The 18,729-nt window shown below is 42.1% G+C and overlaps 4 protein-coding genes and 1 long non-coding RNA gene across 11 annotated transcripts in view; 3 read left to right on the forward strand and 2 right to left on the reverse strand.

Annotated features, from left to right (window-relative positions):
* The window catches only part of LOC110486447 (TRIO and F-actin-binding protein), a 29,697-nt gene extending 25,566 nt beyond the window's left edge, over positions 1 to 4,131 (forward strand). For 2 of the 5 annotated variants that reach the window (XM_090196579.1, XM_090196575.1), the window contains exon 12: positions 1,372 to 4,131. In XM_090196579.1, coding sequence (XP_090052705.1) covers positions 1,372 to 1,533 — 162 coding nt within the window. In that variant the 3' untranslated portion in view covers positions 1,534 to 4,131. The remainder of the gene's footprint in view (positions 1 to 1,371) is intronic. The other 3 variants (XM_090196577.1, XM_090196578.1, XM_021558059.3) reach the window with 3 other exon arrangements.
* ndufa6 (NADH:ubiquinone oxidoreductase subunit A6) lies at positions 4,126 to 6,969 on the forward strand. The gene is made up of 3 exons (XM_021558064.3): positions 4,126 to 4,567; positions 6,377 to 6,492; positions 6,743 to 6,969. The coding sequence occupies exons 1-3, from the start codon at positions 4,429 to 4,431 to the stop codon at positions 6,872 to 6,874; spliced, it is 387 nt and encodes a 128-aa protein (XP_021413739.1). The 5' UTR covers positions 4,126 to 4,428; the 3' UTR covers positions 6,875 to 6,969.
* Positions 6,970 to 7,293: 324 nt separating this feature from the next.
* LOC149978920 (essential MCU regulator, mitochondrial-like) lies at positions 7,294 to 8,708 on the reverse strand. Of its 2 annotated transcripts, none has more exons than XM_090196581.1 (3): positions 8,422 to 8,708; positions 7,924 to 8,064; positions 7,294 to 7,772 (listed from the first exon to the last, which is right to left on the reverse strand). In XM_090196581.1, the coding sequence occupies exons 1-2, from the start codon at positions 8,617 to 8,619 to the stop codon at positions 7,927 to 7,929; spliced, it is 336 nt and encodes a 111-aa protein (XP_090052707.1). In that variant the 5' UTR covers positions 8,620 to 8,708; the 3' UTR covers positions 7,294 to 7,772; positions 7,924 to 7,926. The 2 variants fall into 2 exon arrangements, with proteins under 2 accessions (XP_090052707.1, XP_090052706.1); XM_090196580.1 differs by having other exon boundaries at positions 7,895 to 8,064.
* On the reverse strand, positions 8,701 to 18,067 carry fam234b (family with sequence similarity 234 member B). Of its 2 annotated transcripts, none has more exons than XM_021558058.3 (13): positions 16,478 to 18,067; positions 14,852 to 15,400; positions 14,332 to 14,454; positions 13,825 to 14,076; positions 13,553 to 13,668; positions 13,202 to 13,361; positions 12,963 to 13,101; positions 12,684 to 12,884; positions 12,227 to 12,308; positions 11,962 to 12,126; positions 10,663 to 10,783; positions 10,327 to 10,556; positions 8,701 to 10,212 (listed from the first exon to the last, which is right to left on the reverse strand). In XM_021558058.3, exons 1-12 carry the CDS (start codon positions 16,512 to 16,514, stop codon positions 10,327 to 10,329), a joined length of 2,175 nt encoding a protein of 724 aa, XP_021413733.3. In that variant the 5' UTR covers positions 16,515 to 18,067; the 3' UTR covers positions 8,701 to 10,212. The 2 variants fall into 2 exon arrangements, with proteins under 2 accessions (XP_021413733.3, XP_021413732.3); XM_021558057.3 differs by having other exon boundaries at positions 10,308 to 10,556.
* Positions 14,365 to 14,936, forward strand: LOC118938458 (uncharacterized). The gene is made up of 2 exons (XR_005035739.2): positions 14,365 to 14,488; positions 14,901 to 14,936. It is a non-coding gene; the product is annotated as an uncharacterized LOC118938458 (long non-coding RNA).
* Positions 18,068 to 18,729: the final 662 nt, after the last annotated feature.

Consider the following 18,729-nt stretch of genomic DNA (forward strand, 5'->3'; position numbering starts at 1 on the left):
GCTCTAGTCACAAACACGTTGGGTCACCTGCTACTGTTTTCCCTTACACTGGAATTCTGTTATGTTCAGCTCATAACTGTTTTACTTTGTCTGATGGTCAAACCAAGCGTGTTAAAAATGTCTGTCTGGACAAGCCCTCTCTCGTTAATGTCACCTCTCCCAGCTCTTACTTAAACCTACCCATGAGCCCCCTCTCTTTCCATTAACTGTAACTAGCATCCTCACCCACTGAGCACCGACCGACAAGGGATGTCGAAATTTGGTCAGTCTACCCTAGCCTTGATGTTAACGTCCGCAGATAGGTTCAGATTTGGTCAGTCCACCCTAGCCTTGATGTTAATGTCCGCAGATAGGTTCAGATTTGGTCCGGCTCATCATAGACGTATTTCACAAGTTTGGATAGTACAGTGAGTAGAACACAGCGTGAAGTCAAATACAATACTTTTATTTACATTTTTTATTTAACTAGGCAAGTCAGTTAAGAACAAATTCTTATTTACAATGACGGCCTACTCCGGCCAAACCTGGATGACGCTGGGCCAGGGACCATGATGTAATTTCGTTATCGTAATTCAGTTACCAGGTGTAAATCCACTTCACGTACTGTACTTCAATAACCGAAATAAACTCAAGGTGCCATGTCATAGCTGACACCGCATTCTTTCTGCAGACATGTTTGAATCTTAATTCGGGGAAGATATTTAAGAGTTTTGAAAGAGTGAAAAAAAAAAAGGAAAAATTCCGTTACTGTGTAATTAGCCACAACAAGCTGCCATATGGGGAATCACAGGTGGCTCATTATATCTTATTGATACCATGTTTTGTTTTGACTGATGTCATGTTTATGCTAATATGGCTAGAATTCGCTAGCTAGCCAACAACTAGCAATGCATTTGAGTGACAAAATAGTTTATCGGTTGTCAACAGTCTAAGCAACCCTGTTCCTGATGTACTGCAGGATTTTGTTCCAATTCCAATGACCAACTGAGCTAATTGATCAGCTCGGTGACTGCCTAAATTCAACACACCTGGTCTTCAAGTCAGTTCAATCAAAAACATGAAGTGCCTGCAGCACTCCAGGACCAGGGTTGCCAACCCCTTCTGTTTTTCCCCATAGCTACACATGTGTCGGTTTTGTTTTTAAACCATGTGTAGCTGGAGACTACTTTAACTCTACACACAAACTGGAATGTTAATCTACAAGTTAGCAAAGCTATCTTGTGTGGTTGCTGGCTCCAAGTTAATCACAAGAGCAAAGAAACAAGTCCTCAGGCTCTTCTGTCCATCCCAACATTGTATGTCTGCCCAGAGTGGAAGAGGTATACTCTGTCCATCTGATAAACCTCTGTCTGTGTGCCCTTACCCCTATAGGAGAAGCAGTCGGCCTGTGAGCGGTATAAAGAGGTGCACGGGGAGCTGAGTGGTATGAAGCGCAGGAGCGAGCGGGAGATCCAGAGCCTTAGGGAGCACCTGAGATTGGCCATGGTTGCCCTGCAGGAGGGCCAGAAACTAGGCAACAGCCTGGAACACTGAGACACCGCCTCAAGGGCTGCTCAGAGACACAGAGGTATAGCCGTAGCTCATTATTAAGAGATACATACTCATGCTCACACAACTTTGAAATAGTTGATTACATTGATCTTCTATGATGAAACTGTAATTGCCTAATTTTGGGGGGTTTTCTAGTTGTGTGGGCACAATGGTGACTGAAATAGGAGAGGAGCAGAAGTCTTCGCACCAGAAGATGCCGGCTCGGGGGATCACGATAGTGCCTTAGCTTTCAATCATTCAGCCGATGAGCGGCATAGACTAGTATCAGCTGATCGGTCATATTACACTGGGTTGAACAAATTTTTATCTGCACTTTTTAAACTTTTTTCTGTTGTTGATGTGCGAGAGTGAGTGCATGAAAATATTGGTCTGAGAAACTGGATTATTTGTGGAAAGACTGTTGCTGTGATGTATTTGTGACCTGAAACAGCACTGGATTACCTTTCTCTGCATACCTACCTACATGTAGACCTACTATTTACATGTTGACAGTAGCCAACATATAAACAGTTGGTCTACATGTTGGCTACTGTCAAAAGCTGAATAAGGAAGCAGGATATAATTCTCGCCAAAAACAAAACTATTTTCATTTGAGCGTGGATTTGTACAGACTGAGTCATTCCATGCCATTTCAGCAAGCCATGACACCCACCATCTCAAGATTGTTCCAAAATAGTTTCTGTAATTGGCAACGGGAAAGATTGACATTCCTGAAACATTATTTTGTTGAAACTTAATTTGATCTCTGAGAAAGGTAAGTGATTGCACCCAAATTGGATTTTTTATTTATTTATAGGATTCAAATTTGGACCAAACTTCTTCCTACTAATGAGTAAGACATGACGAATCTAATAACATTGTCAAAAGCCACCCGCAGACTCACCACACAACACATCACATGCCAATCCAACCTCAACAACCAGTAGACAGTATCAGTTCTTTATGTTTTAACAAGTAGTATGAAGTTGCTGCTTGGAGTACTGCTTCTCCATACTATGTAATGTATTCCCTATGAATCTGGTGCTGATTTTTTTTTTTTTATCCCCTTCAGAGAAATGAGTAATTGAAGTTACTTGCATTATTTACCATAAAGTAGTGTGAAAGTACTAGGTTTTGACCACTAGATGCCGTGGTCCTGCTATACTGCCGCACTCATCAATTTTTCTGGTCTCTTGTGTTTATTGAATAGATCACAACATTTCCTTTGCAACTTTGTAAACACAACCAATAGATTTGGCTCATTATGAAAACACATTATGTGGTCATCCTCGATTTCAAGCCAGTCCTCTATGAAAGCAATTGAGTTTGTCATTTTATGCTTAATGTGTCCAGGAAACTGCCCCCTTGTGAGGTTTATTCCCTTCAAAAAAGGTCTGGATTAGTTCCTGTTAGACCATAACTGGTGAACAAGAAAAACATTTAAGCTATAGCAGTTCTAATGGTTTCAATATTATGGTCTTCAATGGTTTAAGTCTCAAACATACAGTGTATAGTGTTTTGTAATGGTATTGGATTGGATTTAATGCTAGATTTCACTAATCACAATGCTGTTTCCTAATAATTTTATTGAAAAACATGACTGCAATGTATTTTATTAGGGTTGTCACATTTTAGTCCCTAGCCCATTTCTCCAAAGTTTTGGACTTGTAGAAGAAGTATTCATATGAGAATTGCACCATAGGGATAGCTCTCTCAGAAAGCTGCCACTTATTGGAATATTCAAGGAACTTGTTGAACATAACTGAAACTATACTAGATGTTGGAGTGGTATTGGCATTTTTTGGGGCCTTACTCATTGGTAGGAAGAAGTTTAGTCCAATTTGGGCACAATCAATTAGCTTAATTTATGAGATCAAATTATATATTAACAAAATAATGTTTCAGGAATGCTAATCGTATCTCTTACAAATATCTACATAAACAATTTTAGGACCGTTTGAGACGGTGTGTTTCAAGCCTTTTTCTTGTGCTTTTTGAGGTGGAACAACCTTAATGTTGTATATCAACAATGGTTTCTCGGTGATTGTCATTGTACGCATTTTACTTCGCAAACCAATTTGTATCTTTATTCAGTGTAATATATCATCTTACAATGTGGGTCGCCATTGTGAAGTTAAACTTTATAACAATTTACCATTGGGATTGATACAGAGAAAGTGGTTTGGTACTGTAAATTCCTGGGAAGCCAACTTGGAAATCACTCATTCCTCTGTGTAGATACAAGTCATTTGAATGTGTGCTTTCTGTTTCATATAGTGCCTTCTGTGACTGGAGAATTGCATGTAGAAGTTCGATGAAATGTCGTCTTGCAAGGATTTTTGATGAGGCTAAGAAGATGCATGTTGCGATCCTTTCCCAACCTCCGAACATTGTGTAGGCATGATTGTTTGTGCCACAAAATGTCTAGTGTTGCGTCAATGAGCCATTGGTTTTTTTTTTTTTGTATCATGTATTTTGTGAGGAGATGATAAAGTAGACAACTGTCTTTTGACAAGTGTTTTTAATATTTAATGTAGGGCATGTGATATCTTTGTAAAGTACCCTCGTTTTACAAGCAATAAAATGCATGTTTATACACCCGTGTGATTCATCCATATTCAGCTGATTTACACTAGTCTCAGAACTCTGTACTAGGCCTAACTCGTAATGGTTTATAGGCTAGTCTAATGGCATGAGTGAGGTCGGGCACTGATGTTGGGTTATTAGTCCTGGCGCGCAGTCGGTTTTCCAATTCATCCCAAAGGTGTTCGATGGGGTTGAGAGCGAGCCCACATGAAGCAGATAAATGTCCCCTTATACGCTAGGTGGCAGCACGAATTCGTTTCAAATCCGAATTATTAACGATGTTAACCAGAGAAGAAGATAAAAGAAACAAACATGGCGTCCAGTGCAGCGACCCGGACAGCCGCTGGTGCTGCTAAAGTTGTCAAACCGATTTTCAGCAGGGATCTGGATGAAGCCAAGCGCCGAGTTCGGGAACTGTATCGTGCCTGGTACAGAGAGGTTCCAAACACAGGTAAAACCAGCTCTCCCTTTGTATTAGATCTACACGAGCTAGATCCCAGCGTCAAGGTCGTGCAAATACAGCTAGCTAACGTTAACTAGCTGTAAGGCACTCTAACTACATATTTACTTAGCTCATTGGCTACATATCTTGTAGCTAACATACTTTCAATCTAGGGCCAGACTTAGCTAACGCGATGCAACCACACCGAACAAAAATATACATTGTAACGTGTAAAGTGTTGGTTCCATGTTTCATAAACAGAAATAAAAGATCCCAGAAATGTTCCACAAATTTGTTTACATCCCTGTTAGTGAGCATTCTCATTTGCCAAGATAATCTATCCACCTGACAGGTCAAGAAGGTGATTAAACAGCATGATCATTACACAGGTTCACCTTGTGCTGGGGACAGCAAAAGGCCACTCCTAAATGCGCAGTTTTGTCACGGTACACAATGCCACAGATGTCTCAAATTTTGAGGGAGTGTACAATTGGCATGCTAACTACAGAGCTGTTGTCAGAGAGTTTGTTTGTTTCTCTACCATAAGCCGCCTCCAATATTATTTTAGAGAATTTGGCTGGACGTTCAACTGGCCGCACAAATGCAGTCCACGTGTAACCACACCAGCCCAGCACCTCCACATCCGGCTTCTTCAACTGCAGGATCTGAGACCAGCCACCTGGACAGCTGAGGAAACTGGGTTTGCACAACCAAAATTTGTGCCGAAATTCTACCAGAAACCGTCCCGGGGAAGCTCATCTGTGTGCTTGTCGTCCACACCAGGGTCTTGAGTTCGGTGTTGTAACTGACTTCAGTGGGTAACTGCTTACCATTGATGGCCACTGGCACGCTGGAGAAGTGTGCTCTTCACGGATTAATACCAGTTTCAACTGTACCGGGCAGATGGCAGACAGCGTGTGTGTATGGTGTTGTGTGGGACAGCAGTTTGCTGATGTCACCAATGTGAACAGAGTGCCTCTTGGTGTGGACAGGCATAAGCTTCGGACACTGAACACAAATGCATTTTATCAATGGCAATTTGAATGGACCGTGATGAGATCCTGTGGCCCACTGTCGTGCCATTCATCCACTGCCATCAACTCATGTTTCCGCATGATAAGGAACTGTACAAAATTCCTGGACGCTGAAAATGTCCCATTTCTTCCATGGTCTACATGCTCACCAGACATATCACCCATTGAGCATGTTTGGGATGCGCTGGTGCACGACAGCGTGTTCCAGTTCTCACTAATATCCAGCAACTTCGCAAAGCCATTGAAGAGGAGTGGGACAACATTCCAAAAGCCACAATCAACAGCCTGCTCAACTCTGTGAAGATGGCATGCTGCATTGGGCAAATGGTAGTCACTCCAGATACTCACTGGTTTTCTGATCCACGTCCCAACTTTCTTTTTTTTATTTTAAAGGTGTCTGTGACCAACAGATGCATGTCTGTATTCCCTGTCATGTAAAATCCATAGATTACATCCTAATTAATTTATAACAATTGACTGATTTCCTTTATGAATTTTTTTAAACATTTTGGCATGTTGCGGTTTATACTTTTGTTCAGCGTACTAGCTAAAGCTACATAGATAGTTGATGAGCTAGCTAGCTAGTTTATTGTCATTAACCACCTTTTTTTTTTTTTAAATGAATGGACAGTACAATACACTTCCTACATTTGCAGATAGGCCACATGATTAGCAATTTGATATGTAGGGAGTGTGATAAGTAAATGTATTAATATGTGTATTTCTTTGAGCTTGTTGTGGGACGTTTATAGGACGACATCTTGTCTTATGTTTTGTCCCACAGTGACTACCTTCCAGCTGGACATCACAGCTCGCCAGGGAACAGACAAAGTGAGGGAGATGTTTGACAGGAACAAGCACGTCAATGACCCCCGTGTGATTGACATGCTTGTCATTAAGGTTAGTCTACTCTGCTCCCCAATCAGTCAATTTGCTCTCATGCAGTTAGCCTAGTTTGTTAGTGGCACGGTGGGTTAGTGTTATACTGCTAGACCGAGATAACTGGGCTGTCATGCTCTACATCATTTTACATGTGACGCATCCAAATCGCTCAAAGAAAACAACTTTGACGGGAATATTTACAAAGCTCAATGGTCACGTATCAAGTGTAGTGAGTGATGTTTCCTTTGCATACTTTTGGTTACAATAGGGTAAGATGGAGCTGCAGGAGACCATCAATGTCTGGAAGCAGAAGACCCACATTATGCGCTATTTCCATGAGACGGAGGTACCACGCCCTGCAGACTTTCTGTCCAGATTTTATGTTGGACATGACAATTGAACTGCTCCCTGTACTTTCCACCCTGTTTTGTCCAGTGTAACAGAGGCTTCCCCTTATTGAACTGTAAATATACACATGATACCCAATCTTGTCAAGTCCTCATTGTATAAATGTTTTGATTTTGTGAAAACAGTCATGGGACAGTTACTTCCCACTTGAAGTCGGAAGGCTCTCCTTGTGCACTGCAAAGCTATTCCTCTGCATTGCCACAGTAGAGATGCTTTAATATGACACAAGTGTTTGTGCAAACTAGCCCTTATGATCACTAAGTTCAGAAGATGGATGCTGAGACCAAGGAATATCAGTATGGTTGTCATGGACCCTGTGTTTACCCTGTACCCACTCCAATGCAATAAGCCAGTTATTAGTTGATACGCCTCTGAATAGTTTGAATTGTCGTGAATGACATGCCACTGACGGACATTACAAAAAGGTCGACTTTATTAGATCAGTTCATCAAAAACAAATGTAACTGGTTGGAATAAAAAGCACCAAAGGTTCGAGATAACCAAATAAATAGGGACACATGCAGGCCTGTCACCTGATTTAAGGCCTTCCCAAATAAATCAATATCCCCAGAATGATTGAAAACAGAACAAATATTTCCAGAAATGTAGTAGATATCACTGGCTAAATCAAAATCAACTTCAACTGATCCAAGGGTTGCCTCTTGCACATCCATTTATTTTATTTAGTAAGACTTATCTGTACATGTAAACGTTATTACTAGGGAGCAATTAGTCCTATCACTTCTCTAAAACAGCTCTGTATCCAGGCAGGCACACATCACAATGGATGGTGAGAGAAGCACCAGAAAGGCTTTGTTGAGTTTGAGATCCTCAAGTCTTTTCAGCTGTCACAAGTCTTCCCATTGTCTGAGAGGCAACACATTTACGCTCTGTTGAGGGAGAACACAGTAATAGGCCTCACCTTCCCTGAGGTCAAATGCAATCTTTATTGCTTATATATTAAGAGATACATTTTCTAAAGTTGATTTTATTGATCATTCTACATACATACCCAGGTCATATATATTGGAGAATACAGACCATTCAGTCATCATCGTCATCATCCTCAGGGACGAAGATGTCATGCTCTTCCAGCAGCGCAGCAAAGTTCTTGCTGATCAGAGTTCCCACGTACAGGAAGGGGATCACAACCACAGCAATCCGGAAAAGGCCAAATGAGGTCTGGATAATTGTCAACAATTCCATCACAAAAACATATGTTAGCCTGCAATTCTGTGTGATTTTATACACAATGACAACCAGTCTAAAATGTCATAGCCCATAAATAATTTACATGATGCATGCTTTACACATTTAAACATGCATGTATTTATAACACTTCCAGTGAAATGGAGAGGTATAGGCTCACAGAGATCGTACCTGAGACTGAACATTCCTATATAAATTAAGTTATAAGATATAATTACAAATCTTTCCTGGCCATTTTTTCATACACAAATACCTTCCAGGCACCTTCACAAAATCCCCCCCTTTCATTTCATAAATGACCTGCGCATATTTTCACAAGAGAGCGCTCACCTTCTTGGGTTTTGGCAAAATACCACCTGATGCTGAGTACACAACTGTTCGGTACTGAGATAGTGCCTCTCTGAAGCCATTAGCATAAAACCCAGAAAATGTTGGTACACTGTTTTTCAACACCGAGAGTCCGGCCTGACGAACCAAGAACGACGCCATCTTCCAAGCCTTTGACGCTCGTAGCAATGCGGAGATCATTTTGGATGCACCCAAGCACCGCCCCTGAGCCTGCGTCCTCCTTTTACTCGAATATTTCTCATGATTAATTAACAAACAGTGTTTTTATGATAATTTATTGCGAACGGAGCTAAATCCGTAGTACAGTTGTATTATAAAATACTACATTTGTAGCAGCAAGAATTGCAGCAGTACATTTATTTATTCATGTGATCTGTAAATGTTTTCTAGTATTTCAGCAATATTAATATTTACAAGTACCAATAGCAATAAGATGCACAGTTACCACACATGGCACTCGGTAATAATGTATCATCACTACAATAGTTATTGATTAAAGAAATGTAAACCTTTCAGTAAGTAGCTTATCAATAAATACTGTAGGGGAGAGTGGGGTAAATTGAGCCATAAGGTTAGATTAGCCACCCCTTGTTTCTAAGAAACCATTCAACAACATTAATCATGTGACCAAGTAGCAGAGGCACACAAGGTCTTATCTGATGTCAGTCTGAGCTTGCAAAACATATCAAGAATCTCGCAGACCAGTTTCATGGGCTTAGTACACAATTATTTATATATTTTTTGCATTTATGGGCTATGTAGCCTCATGCAGAGAACTTGCCTATGAATTGGCACATCGAAACGACATCCCTGTCCCTGACAACTGGTCATGAAATGGAAGTGTTAATGATATTGAATAGACTGATCTATATCTGATTGTAGACATACATTTCAGATACACAAAATACCACACCCCCATTCCATGAATGAAACGTTGACCTACCAGCACCCACTTACCCCAAGGCAGCTCAATCTATCTACCCTGTCCTTATGCATACCCAGGGTAAATTGTGCCAAGAAGCCACTTTTTTTTTTTTTTTTATGAGCTGTTTTCAAAACTGAAATGTTTACATGAATTCTGATTATTTTCAGGGATACACAACATCCTGAAATATATGTAGATATCAATGTTGGAACGAATACAGTATTTCTCTTGATGTAGTGATGCTGAATGTAAAAAATGGCTCAACATACCCCACAGGCAAAATATGTACAGACCCCCTTTACATAACTGGGTAATTCTGCTTGAACACAGACCTCAATTACCTAATTCAAAAAAGTGCATATGAGAGGGGAATGAATGTATTTGGAGGAATGAACTGGGTAATTGCCTCTCATTCTGTAGATTAAAAATATAATAAACGAGTGAGGTGCCAATGGACACCTTACACCTACACCCCTACCTTTCAAATCATTGTGCTTGATCTCCAGAAGTTTATTCTATGTACTTACTTACATATTTTGATTTCCATTCACCCCAAACAAGGTAAATAGTCAATGATATATTAAATTCAATATTAAATTAAAAGGACTGGTCATAAATAAATAACTCATAATATATACACATATAATACAAATACAGCAAAATAAATATTTTTCAGCAAGTGAGATGAGTAATAATAGAAATTAAAATCGTACTTTGGACAAAAGTGGAAATGTAAACAGCTTGAGATAAATCTCCTTCACTTGGTGTGTATCATGGGGTTTCCACAGGTTTGGTCCCGCCAGTGGTTTCCCTCGGATCACGTAGAACCAGCAAATGATAACTCCTCTCTACACAGGAAAACAAAATGGTGTGTTTCGTCATCCGAAACTACACAGACACCACAAACATCATGTCATATAAAGCATATTCTGGACATACTTACTGTTCCCTCAACTTTTTACCTAATGGTTTTTGAAGGTGAGACGCCTGAAGAACTTGTTTATCTCAAATACTCCAGGTCTGACTGGTACCCCTGCAGTGCTACTCTCTCCCAGCCTCACAATCTGTCCAGCAGTGATTGCTGCCCTGAGGCTCGTGCTCTTCACCACCCGAGACCCTGGCCCCAGACCAGAGGTAGGCCGGGAGGACACAGTAATGTAGGAGGCATCCTTCTGCGGCTCCTGGTAACTCACTAAGACAGAGAAAAGGGGAGAAACAGTTGATCAGCAGTGCTACTAACAACAGCCATAATCATATGCACAATTATAAAATAATAAATACAGCACAGCACATATCACCTGCAGCAGTAAGAATGGTGTCTGTGGTGCTGGCGAGCTCCAGGAGGATTGTGGGATATGCAGGATGTAACATGTAGAGCTTTCGGATGACTGGCATGGCTTGAACCGCCCCTGGTGCCACCTGTTAACAGAGCAAGACTCCATAGTACGATAGGTAAAGGATTACATATTTGTGCCTATCGGGTTGGGGTTAATTCCACAAATTACAGGAGAGACACCAAAAGGGACTTTCTATCTTCCAACTGCCAACCTGAACATTGGCTATTGTTAACATTCTGGCAGCAGGGTTTTGGTTAATTCCACTAATTCAATTCTAATTCAATTCTCTCTTCCTGTAAATTCTATTTATTTCAATAAAAATTAAATGTTAGTGAATTATCCAAAGCGTCTGCTAAATGACTACGGTCAGTCTTTGAATTCAGAGACAATTCAATTCCTCTCAATTCCAATGCTAGGTAAATTCCAAGAATTGAATTCCCAATTGAATATTATCCCCAACAATTCCACAAATTAAATGTAGAAATTAAATTCCCTCATGCTTTCAGGCTCATCACATCTATGTTCACATAGCCTAGTTATACTGGAAATATAGAAATACAAGTTTAAATTATTTTAAACAAATCCTGCAGTACATTTTGCAATAATAACTGCATTAATTCCATTAACTAGAAAATGTACAAATATTAAATTCCAAAACATTTTTACAATTCCAATTCAAACAGTTCAAACAGTCTAATTCCAATTCAAACAGTTCAAACAGTCTAATTCCAATTCAAAAAGTTTAAACAGTCTAATTCCAATTCAAACAGTTTAAACAGTCTAATTCCAATTCAAACAGTTCAAACAGTCTAATTCCAATTCAAACAGTTCAAACAGTCTAATTCCAAGTCAAACCGTTTAAACAGTCTAATTCCAATTCAAACAGTTTAAACAGTCTAATTCCAATTCAAACAGTTCAAACAGTCTAATTCCAATTCAAACAGTTCAAACAGTCTAATTCCAATTCAAACAGTTTAAACAGTCTAATTCCAATTCAAACAGTTCAAAGTCTAATTCCAATTCAAACAGTTCAAACAGTCTAAGTCCAATTCCATAACTTGATGATTGTTGAAATTTGAATTGAATTCAACATAAATTCTTCACTTCATGAGTGAATTCAAATATTTAATTGGAATTTCAAATTAAATTGGAATTGACCCCAGCCCTTGTGCCTATACCTATGAAGGATGAACCAACATAACACGTTCTCCAATAGAAAATGTATTCCTGCTCCTTATAAGGATTTAACAAGGGACTCACAGTTGTCTTGGTGAGGTTCTTTGGTGGTCTGACAGGGTCACCGGCCCAGAAAAGGAAAGCTGATTGACCAGATGTCATGATTGAGGTACCTTCCAGGTCAAGGCGTGGACAAATAAACTCTGTCTCCCACAGACTACGCCCACTGGCTCCATCAACCACCTGAACCTGAGATTACAGAGAGATGGATGGTCATCTTTGTAAATATGTACAACTGTCTGAGAAGTATAATAGCTATAGGTGTAAGTGTTTGTAGAAGAGATTATACTTTTCTCATTCTAGGGGCCCCAGACTTCTGTATGAGGAGATCTGGGATTCCATCATCGTTGAATTGGCCTGGTGCTGGACGACTGAGACAATGATAAATGATTCAGGTTATTTTAGTTCTATAACTTTATAGGCCAGGGGTTTTCAAACCTCTCCTTCGGGATCCCCAGTCGTTCCATATATTTGAACTAATCTAGAGCTACCACACCCCATTCAACTTGTCAGCTAATTACCAAGCCCTTGATTAGGTCAAGTAGTTGAGCTAGTTCAGGTTTGAAAACCACTGTTATAGGGTATTACTTTATAGTTTTATATATTGATTTCTGTATTTTTGGGGAAAGTGTTGCAAGAAAGGCACTGCACATGACAATAAAACTTGAAGCTATCCCTTTTAATGCTTAGTCATATACACCCTAATGATAAACTTCTCCATATATCATGGTGACCATATTTCCTACCTGTGTATGGCTGAAGAGGTAAGAGTCCACTCTGTCTGTGCGTCCTTCTCTCTCAGCACAGAGAGCTTGCTGGAGAGCTTGCCACACACCAGCACCCAGTCACTGCGGCTAGAGTTGAGGTTGGAGATGGAGTCCAGGCTGTTGTGGTTGTTACACAAGCCAGCCACTAGGGGGACCAAGAACTCCACTTGCTCAGTTCCACTGGACAGAGAAAGTCAAACAGTTGTTCAAATACGCACTCTGTTGTAATTGTGTAACTGAGCACTTTTTTAGCCTTACCTGGAGATGTGTATGAGGGAGGAGTTGGTTTTCCTAAGCTTCTCCCAGCCGGGGTCCTTCAGTCTCAGACCAGGGGATATGGGTGTTTTTCCAGTAGCCCGAGTGTAAATATCTCCCAGGGATACAGCCTCTACAGTGCCTGAGTTAGTATAGCAGATACATTATCAGACATTCAGTCATTTCAGATGAGAAACAGATTGTTCAAAGTCACTGTGCTTGATATAAAGTGTATCCCTTACCTAGTCCAAATATAATGTAATATGCCCCCAGCTGTGTCTCATGAAACAGGGGACCAATCAGCTTTCCAGAGACATTAAAGGTTGTGAGGTTGAAGGTCACGGGATGTCCAAGCAGAGCTCCAGTCAGCCCAGACAGCAGGAGCAGTGAGAGGTCAGATACCTGAAAATAAGTTTGAGACAGTTTGGTGGGAGTATTCTAGACTGATTGGAAAATGAGTGTTGTTAACACAGTGACTCTGAAGATTTGGGTGTATGGTCTATATTGTAATAATAATAATATGATTTATATAGTAACAATTGTCTTATTACAGCAATAAATATGTATAGGTGCCAAGCCAGAGATTGTTATACCTGGTCAGCAGGTAAAGTGGCAATCAGCAAGTCAGGAACAGAGTCACCTTGGAGATCTGGCAGGGAAACTGCCTGGGACTGGATCTCCCCTGGTGCTACCGACCACAGCTTCTTCCCTGAGGAGGAAAATACGATAGGTTACTCCTTACTGAACATTAAACTATTAACTTCAACACATTATTAATACATCTACACAACTGCTAAAATGTTCATGCTTGTAGCTGTGAAACTGAACCATTAAAAGCCATGCATTTCTGTGGTTGTTGTCTGACCTGTGGTGCCGTTGACAGCAGTGAGGTGTGCAGACTCGATGAGCAGACACACGGGGCCGCTAGCTCTGTCTCTCTGGGCAGATAGGGGAATGGCGCTGTTGGGGAGGGCTCTGAGGGCAGCGCCCCCTGCTGGCAGTGGTGATGGATGGGCTTCGTACTGCAGCCCACACTGGATGGACTCCACAGGATCCCTGAGGACCCTCCTCCAAAGCACCTCACCACTGAATGCAGATAGGGCCACCACACTGTACTCTGGGAGAGACCGAGAGGGAGAAAGAGAAGGGGGTAAAGGTGGGTGGGGTTTATTACGTGTGGCAAATTGTGTGTTCTCAGCAGTTTACTGGGGCTAGCAGGATTAGATATGGAGATTAATATTACATAATCACTGGTAGATTTTTATGGTGTACAGTGAGGAGATGGGCTTGAGAGAGAATAACGCCTAAAAATTAGGGTTGAAAATATCCTCTTCGTTACTACGACAATGTCCCTTGCTGTTTCCATAGATACCTTTGTTGTTCCCCACAGAACGGGAGAGATGGCTATTGTTGCTCTTTTGAGTGACTCCTATTAGCACATCCTCAACTGAGTCATTGTCAACATCCCACAGTGCAAGAGGAGGTGGGGTAACACCTGAAGAAGAAAACCACTGTTACAGACAGGAACGGTTTGTAACTACTATTTACTAAACTAGACCTGCGGTTGCTTTGCTAACATGCTATTATAATAATCACGGTAATGTGTAATCATAGTAATCCAAACTGTGTAATATCCACCTCCTGACAAAGACAGTCAGATAAATCTGAGTTTTGTGTTCTCAACTGCTTTCTCATACAGTTGACTTTATTGTAATGTTGACTGTGCTTATCTTAATCTAAAGCACTAGTCTACTCAGTCAGTCGGACATGACCTGTAGTTTTCTCTTTCTCTGCTGTGAGAGAGAGGTGTATTGGTATCAGCAACCAGCAACATACGGGTAAACTGTAGTCTGTTTCATGTGTATTGTTTATACATTAGACTCCTCACTCACCTCCCACATGATCACCCAGCTCTTTCTCCCACTGTGGCCGTTTGTCCAGTTCCCCATGCTGACAAGGCACCAGAAAGGCACACAGCAGCACCACCAGCATGGCACAGACCAGAGGCACCAGGAAAAACGCTGCCCGGATGGCTCCCCTCACCTTAGCCTTCTTCCCGTCCGGGTCAGCACTGGCACTGACACCCAATCCAGGGCCACCAGAGGCCCCAAGCCCCCCTCCATCCTCTACTCCCTCATCCCTGTTTGTCTCCCTCTGGCTCCAGTACTGCATGCCCTTCTCCTCTCTCTCCTGCCTCTTTTTTCCAGGGAGCCGTTCTCTCCACTCATCGTCATCCTCCTCTTCCTCCTCTGCCTCCTCTTCATCCCCTACGAGCCTCCCTGTTCTGCTCCCTCTCAGCTCTGAGGTACCTGTACTCATGCAGTTGCCCCTCCCCAGGCCATTGCGGGGATAGTTGAGGACCAGGTCGTCCTCCTCGCTCTCGTCCTCACTGTCGGCCTGAGTGAGGGGGTCATACTCTCCAAGCTCCGAGCCCTTCTTCCCTGTGAGGAACATACACACAAAGACACACACAGTTAACCTTTTACTGCAGTGGGCTAAATCAGGGTCACACAGAGTGTTTCTTGGTAGTCTTAAACAAATCTACGTTGAAACAAAAGTATACACCTCACACACATGGTTATGGGCTTAAAATAAATGTCAGATATAGAGTTGAAATGTATTATATTTTGAGTTTGCATCCCCATATTACACTTAATATATATCACAGAAGACTGAAATATAACAAAAACTTATGACATATAAACACCAGATAATGTTGATTAATTATGACATTCTGAAAAATATTTATAACATTCCACCCTTGAGGCCACTAGCGCTCGATTTGGTCATTTGACTGCAGGACAGAGGTCTACGGATCTGTTCGGGAAACAAGGCCCAGGTGAAAACTAGAATGATCTGATAGAGCATGGTGGTGCCTGATAGAACGTCAAGCATCCCAAAAGGACAGGGAAGTTACTCAAATATTGTTTATTTTAACACCAAATGAATTATGTTCTACCCTGGTCCCAGATCTGTGTGTACTCTTGCCGACTCTATTGTTCATTGTTTGGCATGACAATGATTGCCAAGTTAAATGAATGACCCCCATTACATGGCCTTATTTGTAGTTATTTGTTGAACACGAGATTTAAGCAAGTAGCTAAATCCGTTTTAACATTATGACAGTGAGCACTGAGCAATCAAGCGACTTCGATGAGGCACCTTACTGTACTGTACAGTAGCTAGCTAGTGCGCCACATAGGATTGTGAATGATGCAATGTTTTTCTATGAAAGCTTGAAAAGAAACGAAATATCAAACATTGAAAATAAGTATCGTATTTCATCTCTCAATTCTGGACTGTCATTAAACAAATAAAAACATTATTTTGTGTTATTGCAATCAACATTACTGTAACGTTAGCCACAGCTGGCTGGCTGTTCTAGCTAGCTCACATGAGCTAACAGAATGACACCAAAACAACATTTGAAACACGACTGGTACAAAGACTACACAACATAATTTTCACCCAATCAACCCTTATATCTATTTCCCAAATAATTGCAACGCGTCTCTTACCAGGCAATTTGAGAGCACGGGACAAAGCTGCAGCCATTGCAAATTGTAACGGCGCTGTGCTGCAGAATTGATCCTCTCATCCGACGGAGGCGCTGAAGAACTGTTGTGTGTGTGGACGTTTCGGGACTGTAGCGAGTGCATTCTGGGAGACGTGTTTTCTTACCAAACATAGTCGCAGAGAGGAAGAGGCTAAGTCAGCAGATGCTATTTAGCAGTGGGGTGTATTCATGAATGCCAAGGGAAGACAGAAAATCCCCCCAAATTTTACCAATAACAAATGTATTTTTCGTCTCTGCGTTTTCATAATTTTCCTTCAATGCGCAAGAGGCTGAATGTATCTCACCAGATAAAGTATCCAAGAGAGCAAAACAGCGCCCCTCTTTCTCTGTATGCGTAGGCCATCTCATGCGGTCTGTTCATAAAGGGTATGACATTTCTGCCGCCCGTAGTATTGTCCCCCTTCATAAAAAAAAAAGATAAATAAAATAGCCAATCAGCGCTGAGATAAACTCCAAAAAAGTGTCAAGGGAAGCCAGTTTGGATTTGGTTTCACCCCTGTCACAGAGAAATATGTCATTGATCAAAGCAACTTGAATTGTTGCATCTCATTGTGTTGTACTCCGGTGTCTAGCTTGCTAAAATCGTCCCTTTCCTAAATTACTCACGGATGGGGATAGGGATTTGGACTTGTGGTTTTACTTAATTCTCCGTACTCGCCAATGACGGCGATTCTGATCCAATCATAAAATACATTGTGCCCCTGGACTGAGAGGATGGAAGGTTAATATGTAGGTTGTAACTAGATATAGAAGGTTAATGTTAACTAGCTAACATTGCCCATGAAAGGAAGTTAGGCTAGCGAGCAAGCATTTTAGCCAGGTAGCTTAGGGCAAGTAGGGTGCCTCAACATGTTTTTTCTACTTGCATGAACGCACATACACAGACACAAATCAGAACCCTTGACAGCCACAGCCTATTTATCTTACATTGATTGGACTAAATAGTTTTTGGTATATTTTAGTTGTCCCTGTATTAGACTAAGCATGGGAGATTTGATGGTGTTGAAATGTTGAAGATGAAATGGTGCTGAAATAGTGGAAGCAGCTCCTGTTTTCATTGCAGCTTGCAGTAACTCTCAATGTTTCTAAATCAATAGTTGTTTAGTAGTCCGAAAATGTCGGAAACATCAACTTTCTTCACCATGCTGTAGGTCATGAAATGGTTTGTTACTGTAAAGGCTTCTAGGAGTAGTGGGTGGAGGAGTCAGGCGCAGAGAGCAGGGTAGTTCAAAACGTGGATCTTTATTCCAAGAACAGAGTAATGGTCATGCCACACACAAGGGCACATAAATACACAGTCCAACAAACAGGACAAAACTGTCCGGAAAAAACGGAATCCACAATAATCCACACACCATGAACAGAAAAACAAGCCCGCACAAAATCCGTCGGGCCTACCAGGTTTAAATAGCCCAAAACAAAACCCCAAACAAGAAACAGGTGAAACTAATCAGACAAAACTAACTAAAACAGAGAAGGGGATCGGTGGCATCTAGTAGGCCGGCGAAGACGACCGCCGAGCCCCACCCAAACAGGAAGAGGCACCATCTTCGGCGGGATTCGTGACAGTACCACCCCCCCCCCCCGACGCACGGCTCCTGTAGCGCACCGCCCCCGGCCTCGAGGGTGACCCGGAGGGCGAGGCGCAGGGCGATCCGGGTGGAGGTGATGGAACTCCCTTAGTAGCGATGGATCCAAAATATCCCCCACTGGTACCCAGCACCTCTCATCCTGACCGTACCCCTCCCAGTCCACAAGGTACTGCAGGCCCCTCACCCGGCGTCGCGAGTCCAAAATAGCTCGTACCGTGTACGCCGGGGACCCCTCGATGTCCAGAGGGGGCGGAGGGACCTCCGGCACCTCACCTTCTTGTAGGGGACCAGTTACCACCGGCCTGAGGAGAGACACATGAAACGAGGGGTTAATGCGATAGTAAGAGGGGAGTTGTAATCTATAACACACCTCGTTTATCCTCCTCAGGACTTTAAATGGCCCCACACACACTGCGGCCCCAGCTTCCGGCAGGGCAGGCGGAGGGGCAGGTTTCGGTTTGAGAGCCAGACCCTGTCCCCTGGTGCGAACACAGGGGCCTCACTGCGGTGGCGGTCAGCGCTCTTCTTCTGCCGTCCACCGGCCTGCTTGAGAGCGTCCTGGACTGCCCTCCAGGTCTCCCTAGAGCGCTGCACCCACTCC

The sequence above is a fragment of the Oncorhynchus mykiss genome, chromosome 13, assembly GCF_057628025.1.
Source record: "Oncorhynchus mykiss isolate SJ-2025 chromosome 13, ASM5762802v1, whole genome shotgun sequence".
NCBI lineage: Eukaryota > Metazoa > Chordata > Actinopteri > Salmoniformes > Salmonidae > Oncorhynchus > Oncorhynchus mykiss.